Source organism: Lissotriton vulgaris, chromosome 2_1 (genome assembly GCF_964263255.1).
Source record: "Lissotriton vulgaris chromosome 2_1, aLisVul1.2, whole genome shotgun sequence".
Classification (NCBI taxonomy): Eukaryota; Metazoa; Chordata; class Amphibia; order Caudata; family Salamandridae; genus Lissotriton; species Lissotriton vulgaris.
The window spans coordinates 1,551,479,432-1,551,493,070 of record NC_141687.1 but is presented as its reverse complement, the minus strand read 5'-3'; the positions used below and the strand labels follow the sequence as shown (position 1 = coordinate 1,551,493,070).

At 48.3% G+C, this 13,639-nt stretch overlaps 1 protein-coding gene across 1 annotated transcript in view; it reads left to right on the top strand.

The window, feature by feature from the left end:
- The window catches only part of LOC147732888 (TGF-beta receptor type-2-like), a 407,586-nt gene extending 395,230 nt beyond the window's left edge, over nt 1-12,356 (top strand). Inside the window, exon 7 of the mRNA XM_086957433.1 lies at nt 11,947-12,356. Coding sequence (XP_086813559.1) covers nt 11,947-12,162 — 216 coding nt within the window. The 3' untranslated portion in view covers nt 12,163-12,356. The remainder of the gene's footprint in view (nt 1-11,946) is intronic.
- Nucleotides 12,357-13,639: the final 1,283 nt, after the last annotated feature.

Here is a 13,639-nt window from a genome sequence, read left to right as displayed (position 1 = left end):
GCTATCTATCTATCTATCGTCCTCACTCTATCTATCTATCGCCCGCCCTCTATCTATTTATCTATCGCCTTCACTCTATATATCTATCTATCGCCCTCACTCTATCTATCTATCGCCCTCACTCTATCTATCTACCGCCCTCACTCTTTATCTATCGCCCTCACTCTATCTATCGCCCTCACTCTATCTATCTATCTATCTATCTATCTATCTATCTATCTATCTATCGCCCTCACTCTATCTATCTATCACACTCAGTCTATCTATCTATCGCCCTCACTCTATCTATCGCCCTCACTCTATCTATCTATCTATCTATCGCCCTCACTCTATCTATCGCCCTCACTCTATCGCCCTCACTCTATCTATCCATCGCCCTCACTCTATCTATCCATCGCCCTCACTCTATCTATCTATCTCCCTCCCTCACTCTATCTATCTATCTATCTATCTATCTATCTATCTATCTATCTATCACCCTCACTCTATCTATCACCCTCACTCTATCTATCTATCACCCTCACTCTATCTATCTATCGCCCTCACTCTATCTATCTATCGCCCTCACTCTATCTATCTATCGCCCTCACTCTATCTATCTATCGCCCTCACTCTATTTATCTATCGCCCTCACTCTATTTATCTATCGCCCTCACTCTATCGCCCTCACTCTATCTAACCATCGTCCTCACTCTATCTATCGCCCTCACTCTATCTATCTATCATCCTCACTCTATCTATCTATCGCTCTCACTCAATCCATCGCCCTCACTCTATCTATCCCCCTCACTCTATCTATCTATCGCCCTCACTTTATCTATCTATCTATCGCCCTCACTCTATCTATCTATCGCCCTCACTCTATCTATCGCCCTTACTCTATCTATTTATGTATCGCCATCACTCTATTTATCTATCGCCCTCACTCTATCTATCTATCTATCGCCCTCACTCTATCTATCTATCTATCTATCGCCCTCACTCTATCTATCTATCGCCCTCACTCTATCTATCTATCTATCACCCTCACTCTATCTATCTATCGCCCTCACTCTATCTATCCATCGCCCTCACTCTATCTATCTATCTATCGCCCTCACTCTATCTATCTACCTCACTCTATCTATCGCCCTCACTCTATCTATCTATCGCCCTCACTTTATCGCACTCACTCAGCACCACCACTTGGGCATCACATCATCAATCTGTGCAACCATTCAACAACAACTGGTTCAAATATGTTCTCTCAATGTCTCAAACTTTATTACAAATGTCACAAAAAGATGTTAATATTTCACTTCTGTTCTCTGATTTTTGTCACAATAAAATACACTTAACACAATCTTCACAAAAGTTATTTGCAAAAATTTAAGCTATTGATATTATAAATTACAATAACTTTTATTTAAGTATTAATCATTTTAAAAAATTAAAAGCCATTGTTATTTGTAATAGTAATACATCTAAGTCACATAAATACAACACATATTGCATTACAAATGCTATAGGTGTCACATTTGCGAAAGTTAAAACCATTGGCATTGTAAATGACAAAGCTATTAATTTAGCTATTTTCAAAACCAACACAAATAAAAAAATTGTCATTTACAATACCAATAGCTTAAAATTTCCGAATACGAGACCTATTGCATTGCAAATGCTTGTTATCAGTCTGTGGACCTATTTTATGGTCTGGCGGGCTGATTTTTACTGATGATTTCTCCGATAGCACCATAAACTGCCTCTTGCAAGCGCAAATACATACAGTCTCCCGTACCTTGCAAAATAATTATACTGCTTGTGTGCGGGGTCACCGAATCTAGTTCCACGTTAAGGTGCACTGGGCCCTCACCATGCTGCATTTCACACAAAAAGCCAGTGCACCACATTTTTAAAATGTACTTACTCTGACAGGTGTCTGCGACGCTGCTGCCCAGCGCCTCTCATAAATTGTTTCACATTGAGTCGGGCAGGGAGGGCTGAGCGCCGCCTGTGTGTGTGTTTTTAACAGTAATTAAAGCCAGGGCTCAACTTCTTCGGATCAGTCAAGCCTGCTCCCGGCCTCACAGGCTCTCGGGCAGACCAGGAGGTCAGCAGCAGGTGGTTTGTGGAAAATGACGAACAGCCGGATCATTCTCAGGCTGGTTTGTCAGAATGGAGAGCTGTGTAGATGAGCCCCAAAAAAACAGACAGCACTACGTGGACCTATTTATGAGGAAGTCACCCAGAGCAGCAAGCCTTACTGTACTGCACTGCATGACGTGTAAAGGGCAGTAATGAGCCGTTTTTAAGGCAGGACGGCACATTCCTGCCTTTTCCCCTGTGCTGGCACCCTTTTGGCTGCCTACTGTAGTGAGGGTGTGTGGGTAGGCCTACGTGACCAGCAGGGCCACGTGCGCAGGGGTGGAAGCGCGGAGCATCAGCCAGTAAACCACACACTCGTCTCATTCGGAAGTGACGTGCCCGAGCGCGCGTCCTTCTTTTATTGGACCCCGCAGGCCACGCCTGGTCTGCGGATGCGTGGATGCGTACGTGCGTCTGCTAGAGTGCTAACCGCACTACATCTCTATCCAACTTTTAACAATTTCAAAATGTTCAATAAACTGTTCATGAAATGAAACATACAATGATGACAGGTACTTGCGTGCTCCTCGGCTGCAGAGTTCAGGAGCTCAGGTGGCAGACATAGTCATTGAGTTTCTGGTTGGGGCGGGGGTTGGGCCTCAGACTGTAACGAGGCGTGCGGCCTGAGCCTCGATCCCTGTGGTGGGCCTGGCTCCGGACGGGGGTGGAGGGTATTGGCGCTTCAGGTTCTGGTGTGAGGCCCCCGCCGTCTGCTGCAGAGCCACTCACCACTTCTGGTGCTGTCGCGCCGGGCGTTTCGGGGGTGTCCTCCTGTGTTTCAGCACTTGCACTGCCAGCTGGAGTGATTACCTTGAACCATGACGAGTTCCTGGATACTTCTTCTCCCTCCTTGTTGGCGGTCACCATGGTGCCCTTCGTGTTGGTGACCGTCCACGGTCCTGGTTCATAGAAAGTACGAAACTTCCCCCCCGGTCGTCGATTCTTAATGATGACCCTGTCCCCTCGATGTAGCTGCCTTGGGGTAGCCCTGCGACGGCTGCTCGCCCGCATGTTGTTCCTGCGTCGCCGTCTTTGTGCAAGTTCCTGCATCTCATCCGGTTCCTTATCTTCCCGCCTTGGCCCCGGCGGCACAGGGAGGAGGTCTCTACGTTGGCCTTGAAACATCAGCGACCACGGGCTTCTCAGCGTGGTGCAGTGGGGCGTTCCACGGTACTCCCTCAGGAATTCGTGCAGTCTCTGCTCGGGGTCGGCCTCTTCGACCACTGCGATCCTGAACATTTTGTTAAGTGTACGCATAAACCGCTCCACCTCCCCGTTGGCTTGTGGCCACTGGGGAGTGATGCGCCGATGGATGATGCCTCGCGTCGCCATGAAGGTGGCAAACTCCGCCCCCTGGAAGGGAGGGCCATTGTCGCTTTTAAGTTCACCGGGCAGGCCGAATAGGGAGAACATCTTCTCAAGTGCTGGCCCCACATGAGCAAAAGCCGTGGATGGCACTTTCTCTACAAGGGGATATTTGGAATAAGAGTCTATGACCACTAGAGTGTGTCCCTCACCGGGGAAGCTTCCAAAGTCCACGCTGATCTTTTCCCATGGAGTGGTGCAGGCATCCTCCGTGATGACGGGGACTGGTCGTTCCGGATCGCTGGTTAATTGGCAGGGCATGCAGTTCTTGACATATTCGTCCACGGTGCTTTCTAGTGCGGGGAACCACACCTTTTCGCGCATGCGTGCCTTCATCTTGGTAACCCCTTGGTGGCCTCCATGTGCCAGTTGGGTGGCCCGATGTCTGAGTTGCCTTGGTATCACGAGGCGCGTCCCCCTAAGTAGTGTGCCCTCCTCTGTGGCACTGAGTTCATGGCGGATCTGCCAATACTTGGTGAGGGTTTCCTTGTCGGCCGCCGACCAGCTCGGGGGAGGCCTGAGATAATCCGTCCAGGACCCCTCTTGCACCGCCTGGAGTGACCGCATGTAGGGGAGGTCTTCTGTGGCTGCCTCCTTGATTTCATCTAGAGTCATACACTGGGGGCATGATGTGAGAGCCACCCACTGAACATAGCCGTCACACTCCTCGTCAGTGGTTGCCAGTTCTCGCGGCAGTGGGTACCGTGACAAGTAGTCGGCTGGATTCTTGGCTCCGGGCCTGTAGATGACCTCCATGTCGTAGGTCTGGAGCTGTATCACCCATCTCTCGATTCGTGGCGGTGGATGTGGGGCAGTGCCTTTGAAGAGTGGCACCAACGGTTGATGATCTGTGACCATGACGAATGCTTGTCCGTGTAGGTAAAGGTGGAAGTGTCCACAGGCCCACTTGATAGCTAGCGCTTCGCGCTCAATCTGGGCATATCGGGCCTCGGTGGGTGTTAGGGCTTTGCTTGCGAATGCTAGGGCGGTCCATTTTCCTGGTTCATGTTCTTGTGTCAAGACTGCCCCAAGCCCCACGGGGCTGGCATCCACAATTACCTCAGTCCGCTTGGTCGGGTCGAAGTATGAGAGGGTGGCGTTCTCTAGAAGCGCTTCTTTTATGCTCCGGAATGCTTCTTGTTCTTTGGGGCCCCAGGTCCATGCGGCATCTGCCTTCGTCAACGCTCGGAGAGGCTCACTGCGTGTGGCCAGTCCTGGGATGAAACGGCCGCAGTATGTGGCCATTCCTAGGAAGCTCCTCACTTCTGTGGGCGACTGGGGTGCTGGGGCGTCCTTGATGGACTTTGACTTTCGTGGGTCAATCTGGACTCCCTCCTGGTTGAACACGTAGCCAAAGAACTCGATCGAGGGCTGGAAGAATTGGCATTTCTCCTTGTGGAGTGTCGCTTCATGTGTGCTGAGTCTCTTCAACACATCCCGCAAGTGTTTGTAATGTTCGGAGGCCGTGGCTGAGTGTATGAGGATGTCGTCGCTCACATTGATGACTCCTGGCAGTCCTGAGAGCAGTTCCCTGATGGTGTTTTGAAACACCTCGGCGGCCGAGGATATTCCGAAGTTAAGTCGCTTGTACCTCCGGAGGCCCAGGTGGGTGCTGAATGTGGTTATGAAACGGCACTCTTCAGCGAGTGGCAGTTGATGGTATCCTGCATTAAGGTCGATTTTGGAAAACCACTTCGAGCCGTTCACGTCGGCTATGATGTCATCCATCGTCTGGGTCAGGTGTCTTTCCCGCTTGATTGCAGCGTTCGGTAGTCTCATATCTATGCATAGCCGGACCTCGCCCGGCTGCTTGGGTTTTTCGACGATGACCATGGGCGACACCCACGGGGTGGGGCCGGTTACCTTTTCGATGACCCCCAATTTCTCGAGTTTCACCAGTTCTTTCTCCACCAATGGCCGCAGGTGGAATGGGATTCTCCGATGGCGGAGAGCGGTGGGGGTGACAGTCTTGTCGATGTGCAACTTGATCGGTGCACATTTGATGCACCCGAGGCCTTTGAACAGCTCGGGGAAGCGTTCCAGAAGTTCTTCTACCTGGTGGTTCCGTATGTGGTTGGCAAACGCAATGAGCTTTAGGTCCTCCGCCGTGTGGCTGCTTATTAGGGTGTCGGCCTCTCGATCAACGATGTGGATCGTTGCGGTTATTTCCACGTCGTCAGCCCGTATTGGTGTGATTATTTTCCCTTTTAGGGGGAGTGGGGTGTCGGCGCCATACGCAAAAATCTTGGTCTTGGAGTCTAAGACTTCCGGGCGAGGGCGCAGCTTGTTGAATTCTTGTAGGCCCATGACATTGACGGTGGCCCCTGTATCAATGACGGCCTTCACTTCACTCTCACCCACATGGATTACGCATGTTGGCTGCGGCCTTCGTCTGATTTTCAGTTCCCTGGCAAAAGAGACCACATACGCCTCCTCCTCGTCCTCGGAGTCTGATTCAACCTGCGACGTTGGTAGGAATTTGTCTGTCCTCCCCGGGGGTGATTCTGCTATAGATAGTTGGCGGACCGCTTTGGCGGTTGTCCATGATTTCTGTGAGTTTGGGGGTTTGTTCCTCCGGCGGCAAACCGCTGCGAAATGATTTGGGATTCCGCAGTTCCCGCATACTTGGCCTTGGGCAGGACAGTCTCTGGCCGCATGGGGTTCGTGTCCACAATATCCGCACCGGCCCTGTGGTGCGTCTCGCCGGGCTCCTTTCCTTCCTGGGCCACGTGGTCGTGCCCGTACTGCGTCAGCCCGCTCACTCTTGGTCGTTTCCGGTTTGGCGGGAACTTTATGCAGCGCTTGTTCCATGGCCGTGGCCCTGGCATCTGACAGTTCATGGGCTCTGGCCAAGACAAGGATGTCTTCGAGCGAGATTCCGGGCTTTCTTAGGATGTGGCCCCTTAGCGTTTTGTCCCGACACCCTTGTATTAGTTGGCGCCTGATGGCCTTGGGTTGGTCTTCGTCCGTGGAACTGGCCAGTTCCCGGACCCGAGTGTGGAATTGATCCATCGATTCACCTTCTCGCTGGCGGGCTTGTCCCAGTTTAAAGACTTCGAAGTCTACGTTCAGTTGTGGGTCAAAGTGGTTGTTCAGTGCGGTGACCGCAGCAGCATACGTGGTTACTCCTGCCGAGTTGGGTAGGTGTTTGAAGAGTCGGAACACCTCGTCCCCCGCGTAGTGAAGGAGCAGCGATCGTTTCACCGCGTCGTCCGTTTCTCTGGTGACCACGAAGTAATTTTCGAGTCTCTCTAGCCACACCTTCCACCGGGGTGATGCTGTGGATGGGTCACTCGCTTCGCTGAACGGCGGCAGCACTCCAGCAGCAGCATGCTGGAACGGGATGTTGATGACTGGTGCCGCTGCCTCCTCCACCATGGCGGTTGTGTTCGAGTGTTAGTGGGTCGACAAAACCTGTGGTGTTGCCTCGGTGTGAGTCAGGCAATCCCGGGTCACTGGGGCGGACCCGCCAGAATGAGGGCACGTTAGTCTCCTCGCGATAGGCACCGCGGGTTGGTGTCGATGGTACCACCCGATGAAGGGAGCGAGGGTTGGTATCCCACCCTCGTCGCCAATGTAGTGAGGGTGTGTGGGTAGGCCTACGTGACCAGCAGGGCCACGTGCGCAGGGGTGGAAGCGCGGAGCATCAGCCAGTAAACCACACACTCGTCTCATTCGGAAGTGACGTGCCCGAGCGCGCGTCCTTCTTTTATTGGACCCCGCAGGCCACGCCTGGTCTGCGGATGCGTGGATGCGTACGTGCGTCTGCTAGAGTGCTAACCGCACTACACCTACCACCAACGCAGGCACCCTTGCACCATGGTGCAAGGGTGCCTGCTTTGCATGCAGGGTTGTTTTTGTGAGGAAGGGGCACCTTCCTGCACAAAAACAATCCTGGGAGACATTTTCCTCTTTCTATGTGTGCTGCTGAATGCAGCACACATAGAAAAAAGAAGAAAAGCAACCCCTGGGATGGTGTAAGATTTGGGCGCATTCCCAGATTTACAAGTTCTTGTACCTCTGGGAATGCTTCAAAAATCCATGCCAGTTGCATGGGAACACCCGCGCAACTTCCATGGAATGCATCCCAGAGCAGAGTAATGTATTGCAGCGATTTGCACTTTGTTGCATTAATGCAGATTTTTGAAGCCCTTCAAAGCCATGCAAAGTGGCTTTGTGTGGCTTCAAAAATCTGTCTTAAGGTTTGCGTTGCTCTTGCACCATGTAAAGTGGTGCAAGAGTGATGCAAACGGCCTCATAAATATGCTCTGAGTGCATGGGAAAATCTCTCAAGAATGAAACCTGGATAAAAGGAAATATGGACAGATGTAAATCTCGCCTAATATTTAAAGACAGCCCTTTTCTGCCGCAACGTGTGACCTACTCAGCAACTGCTAAAAAAATTTAAAAAGACTAATTCACTTGATCTAGCATTAACTCCTTTCAAATTTAAAATGTGTGTAATAGTTTGTCTCGTCACAACTTGAAAGTTGTTAGTGCGGTTCGTTTTTCAAAGACTGCTTCGTTTTTAGGTCGAGCTGGAGAAAGCAATGCGAAGCATTGCGTCCAGCGAAGTATCTATTGTTGTCCGCTTTCGGGAATCTGAGACAGGGGATGTGCACGCGGCAATTTCAGTTCGTGGGCGCACACGCCCAGCCCGGCGCCGTGCACATCGCCTGTGTCAGATTCACAGCAAGGCAGCCTCTCGCCACTCTCAATCGCGCGCACACATAGCCACACTCACGCATGCGCGCACACACACCCACGCAGGCACAATGCATCATGACGCACGCACACAGCCCCACATATACACACGCACAGCTAACAGACACACAGCCACACATATACATACACACGCACAGCTACACACGCGCACACCACCCCCATTCACCGGGCTCCATCACTCCCGGAATCCCTGCTTTCTTGTGGGCTCCCTCTGCCTTCAAGGTGCCGCGCTCTGGACGAGGTACGTCACCGTTAGCCTGCTACAGAGGCTGGGAATCTCCCGGGACTTCGCAGGCTCCTGTCTATCAAAGTAGAGCCCGCTTCTCTCGCCTGCGTTCCACGCCTCTGAAGTTTGGCATCCTGGTCCCAAGCTCGCCGACCCTGGTCTTGCGTATGTTCTCTCAGCAGCCCCAGCCTTTGTGTTGCAGTTTCAACGTATTTTTTGCAGCTTGTTCTTTTGTCACTGATTCTGTGTGTGTCCTGCACGACTTTTTCAGCCGTGTTCCATCACAGATACTGTTTTGCTTTCTCAATATTCCCTAGGTTAAAATCCAAGGAAGAGAGTGATGCAGTGAGCTTTTCTAACTCTGCACTCTCTCTCACCCACTTCCCACCTCCCAGCGACAGCTCCTGCTGGAGAGCTGTGTGTGGGTGTTGGAGCTATGTGGGAGTCAGGAATTTTAATTAGATGGCAGGGTTTATCTGCCTTTATAGTTGTTCGCATTTTTTTCTACTTTCTGTCTTCAAGGGTTCCTTTTGACAGAGCCTAGGAGAGGCAAGACAAATCCCTCCAGACAAGCTGGGAAAGGAGTCATCTGTCCTCCAGAGAAAAGGTCTCAGGTTGAGGTTTTCTGAAGACACCTTGAAGAAAGACTGCTGTAGCACCTACAGATAAAGGGGCACTGTTAAGTGAACTGTGAAGAAAACTGCACATGCCTACGGCGCACACACCTGCCCTCCTTCCCTTTGACCTCTCTCTTGTGTCATCTGTTACCCATTTTGGTCTAACCTTTGAGCCTGCTAAAGCTGCTCAGTTGTTTTTCTTCTAAACAAAAATAAAAAAATACACTCACACCACACGCACACGCTTCTGGTCAGAAAGCTGCCTTCTGGACTTTTTGCTTACATCCACCAGGGCACACAGAATCGGGTCGGCTCACATTTACCCATTGTCTCCCTTCACTTTGATAGCACAAAGCCTGTGTGCGTTTTCACAGTCACCTAAAAACTGTTTGTTTTGCATGACGAAGTTGCTTTAAAATGTACCTTTTAATGTATTAATTTTTGTCCCTTTCATAAATAATACTAAGATGCATTACTCAACTGAAAGGTTTGTTGTTTAAAAAACGGCACTCACGTAACTGCTGCATCCGTTTATAATTTTTACAGTAAACATTTTGATGCAAACACGTGGCAACCACGTTTAGTCCCCCCCCCTTTATGACACATTTGCCCTCTCTCTCTATTGCCCTCTCTCTATCTAACGCCCTCTCTCTATCGACCTCTCTCTATCTATTGCCCTCTCTGTCTCTCTATCGCCCTCTCTCTGTCTCTCCATCGCCCTCTCTCTGTCTCTCCATCGCCCTCTCTCTGTCTCTCTATCGCCCCCTCTCTCTCTCTCTCTCTATCGCCCTCTCCCTATCTCTATCGCCCTCTCTCTCTCTCTCTCTCGCCCTCTCTCTCTCTCTATCGCCCTCTTTCTCTATCACCCTCTCTCTCTCTATCGCCCTCTCTCTCTCTCTCGCCCCCTCTCTCGCCCTCTCTCTCTCTCTCTATTGCCCTCTCTCTCTTTATCGCCCTATCTCTCTCTATCGCCCTCTCTCTCTATCGCCCTCTATCTCTATCGCCCTCTCTCTCTATCGCCCTCTCTCTCTATCGCCCTCTCTCTCTATCGCTCTCTCTCTCTATCGCTCTCTCTCTATCGCACTCTCTCTCTATCGCACACTCTCTCTCTCTATATCGCACTCTCTCTATTGCACTCTCTCTCTCTATCGCACTCTATCTATCGTTTGCTCTCTCTCTCTCTCTCTATCGTGCTCTCTCTATCGTGCTCTCTCTATCCCACTCACTCACTCTATCGCACTCACTCACTCTATTTATCTGTCGCACTCACTCACTCACTCTATCTATCGCACTCACTCTATCGCATCACCACAGCATCATTCAGCACCACCACAGCATCACTCAGGGGCACCAGAACATCACTATGCACTGCCACAGCATCACTGAACGCCACAGCATCACTCAGCGCCACCATTCAACAACAACTGGTTCAAATATGTTCTCTCAATGTTTCAAGCTTTATTACAAATGTCACAAAAAGATTTTAATAGTTCACTTCTGTTCTTGGATTTTCATCACAATAAAATACACTGAACATAATCTTAACAAAAGTTATTTACAAAAGTTTAAGCTAAATTACAATAACTTTTATTTAAGTATTAATTATTTAAAAAAATAAAAGCCATTGTTATTTGTAATAGCAATACATCTAAGTCAGGTAAATACAACACATATTGCATTACAAATACTACAGGTGTCACATTTGCGAAAGTTATAACTATTGGCATTGTAAATGACAAAGCTATTAATTTCGCAATTTTCAAAACCAACACAGAAATAAAAAATGTGTCATTTACAATACCAATATCTCAAACTTTCCTAATGCGAGACCTGTTGCATTGCAAATGCTTGTTATACAGTATGAACCGTTTGACCTAGATTTAAAAGCATACTATTTGGGCCATGAACGTCTCTCACTGTTCTGTTTTTTTCTCAATATCAGCTTTCTGACCAAGGTCCCTTTCTCTCCCAGTCCCCCAGCGGCAGCCCATAGACGAGTCACACCTGACGCTGTTCTCTAAACTTGACCCAGAGACATCTCAGAACACGATGATGATGCACGAGGCCATGTAGTTTATTTCATGCTCCATAAATTGTCGTACCTTACATTGTGGAAATAACCCTCACACTAATAACATCTTTGTAGAGTGAGTTGTAGTGTACGCCTTCCTTTTCTAGGCACCCCAGGTGACCTCTCAAACTGTGTGCCCACACTTCACCTTTCCCATTCCACATCCGTTTCCATTGTTTATCAGGTGCCACAAATGTCTTCAGTTTAATCGTTTTAGAAAAGAGATGTAGGTTACAGACCTAGCTAGCATAACCACTCCTGCAGTGCTGCAGCTGTTTTAAGCCTGTTCATTTACCATTACAGTGCACACAAAAAAGAGTCATTTTGAAATGTAACTAGTTATATGGTCATGGTTGCTTTATCCCAATCGTGGGTAACTCAAAGTGTCACACCTAAGATATTGGAGTGTCAGACTATCACCATGAAAACATAGAAATGTCACACACTGTCACATTGAAAACGTGCATGCTATGGCAATGATCCTGGTGGACTTGAATGCATATAGTGTGCTTACCGAGGCACAGTACACCCTGACCTAACACTCTGTCACGAGTCATCATCCTACATGACAGACATTCTTCCGAAATTACATGAATGCTTTATCTTTGGAAAAGGAGAGTGCATACTGCCCAAAGACGTCTCTTGGTTACTTTTCCTAGAAGTCAGACATACAATAGAAAGTATTATGGCGACACCTGCCGGTTTGCACTGGTTTTGCACTAAGTTTTAATGGGAGAAGCCATTATTGACCTTCACCCTCTGCTGCACTTTCTCTTTTATGTTTCCTGATGAATAATTGAATGATGCTGTCGTTGCAGGGGCTGCAGTTTCTGTGCGACACAATCACAGAGTGCTGGGACCATGACCCCGAGGCTCGGCTTACAGCGCATTGTGTGGCGGAGCGCTTCAACCTATTGGCCCTAATGGACTGTGACAATCTCATTAATAACAACTGCGACACAAATGAGCCCAATAAAATGGCGGGCGAGGAGGGCGAGCACAGAGCCAACGATGGCGTCACAGATATCCAGTGACAGACGAAAAGGCCCAGGGTCAAAAGGCTCTTAAAAACTTTTAAAATCCAATCCTCGAAAGATGACTGTAAATAACTGTGCACAAATGAATTGTTAATAGTGAAGCCATTATTTATATGTTTTGTAAGCTATACATGCAGTTTTTATTAAAAAAAATAAAGATATTACATAAAGATGTTTGTTCCACTTCCAAACCTTTTGAAGTCTGTATTTCTCCCTTACTCGTACAGGATTTTGATTTATAAATATGCACCTAGTTGTTGAGAATTAGGAGATTCTGCAGCCATGGCATTTCGCCCAAAATAAACAGATCACACACTTTATAACCGTAGCAAAAAAAGGCCACTTTATTTAGATCAGGTAAACTCTCTGAAACTAAGCTATTCTTTATTTCATTATGCATGCACAATTTAGTAAAATGGGCCAAAACCTTTCACTTTTACTTACATGTTGAACTTTCTTGACCAAAACCATCAAATGTATATCTTGTTTAGTACATTTTTCCAAAATCTTGTTTTTCCCCTTTTTTCTTTCATCTCGTATCCAAAAGGATGGGCAAGCCCGCTCCAGACTTACCACCCCAAAATCGCCCTCCGAGCCTATCTCTCAGAGTAACCTGTCTAATAGTGGCAAAAGAGGTTTTTTTATATATATAGCGGTGGGAGGGTGGGATTTCAACAAACTAAAGAACCTCCCGCCTCCCTGCTCATTCCGCACGACAAACTCGCCTAATGCGCAGTTTGAACATTGGCAGCGCGGGCCTGACCTTTGCTCCCGCGCCACTCCCTGCCTCGGTCTGTTCCATCAGGGTGAAAACCCCAGGGAGAGACTGCTCACGCTACGCTCCCCCTGGGGCCCTCATTCTGCTTAGCTATGGATCTAGAGCTATGGATCTAGAGGACTTGCTACATATGCTGTATAATTTAGCAGGTTTCAACAGAAAACGCTTGTTTCTAGCTCAAACAGATCAAAAGTTACAAACAAAGCACCATACATTCTGGCACATAGTGGCAAGATCTTCACAAAAATTAAATGCCCACTCTTCAGTTGCTAATAGCTGTATTCAATGATTAAACTAGTACTAATTAGGTGTAGGTTTGCCTCATACAGTAGCGTCTGTTAAACCCAAAAAAATACTGCCACAGAATTGTCTCTTCTTGCTGGATAATTTTGCCCACCCTTGCCACATAATTCCAGTGGCCCTGACTATTATTGGGATAAACAAGACAGTACCATGTATTACTTCAGTGTTGGCAATGATGCTTACTTACAAAAAAAAAGCACAGACAATCACCAATACTTTTTTGATTCCTATAGTTTTTAAACCTATTGATGATCTATTAATAGGTTATAGGCCCTTCACACTTCTGGATAACTGTTAAAGTAGTACAAAACAATTGTTTCTCAAACAGCTATCAATTATTCCTCAAAGCAATCCAATGACCAGGAGCAACTCAGGAAAGAGTTTTGTTCCAAG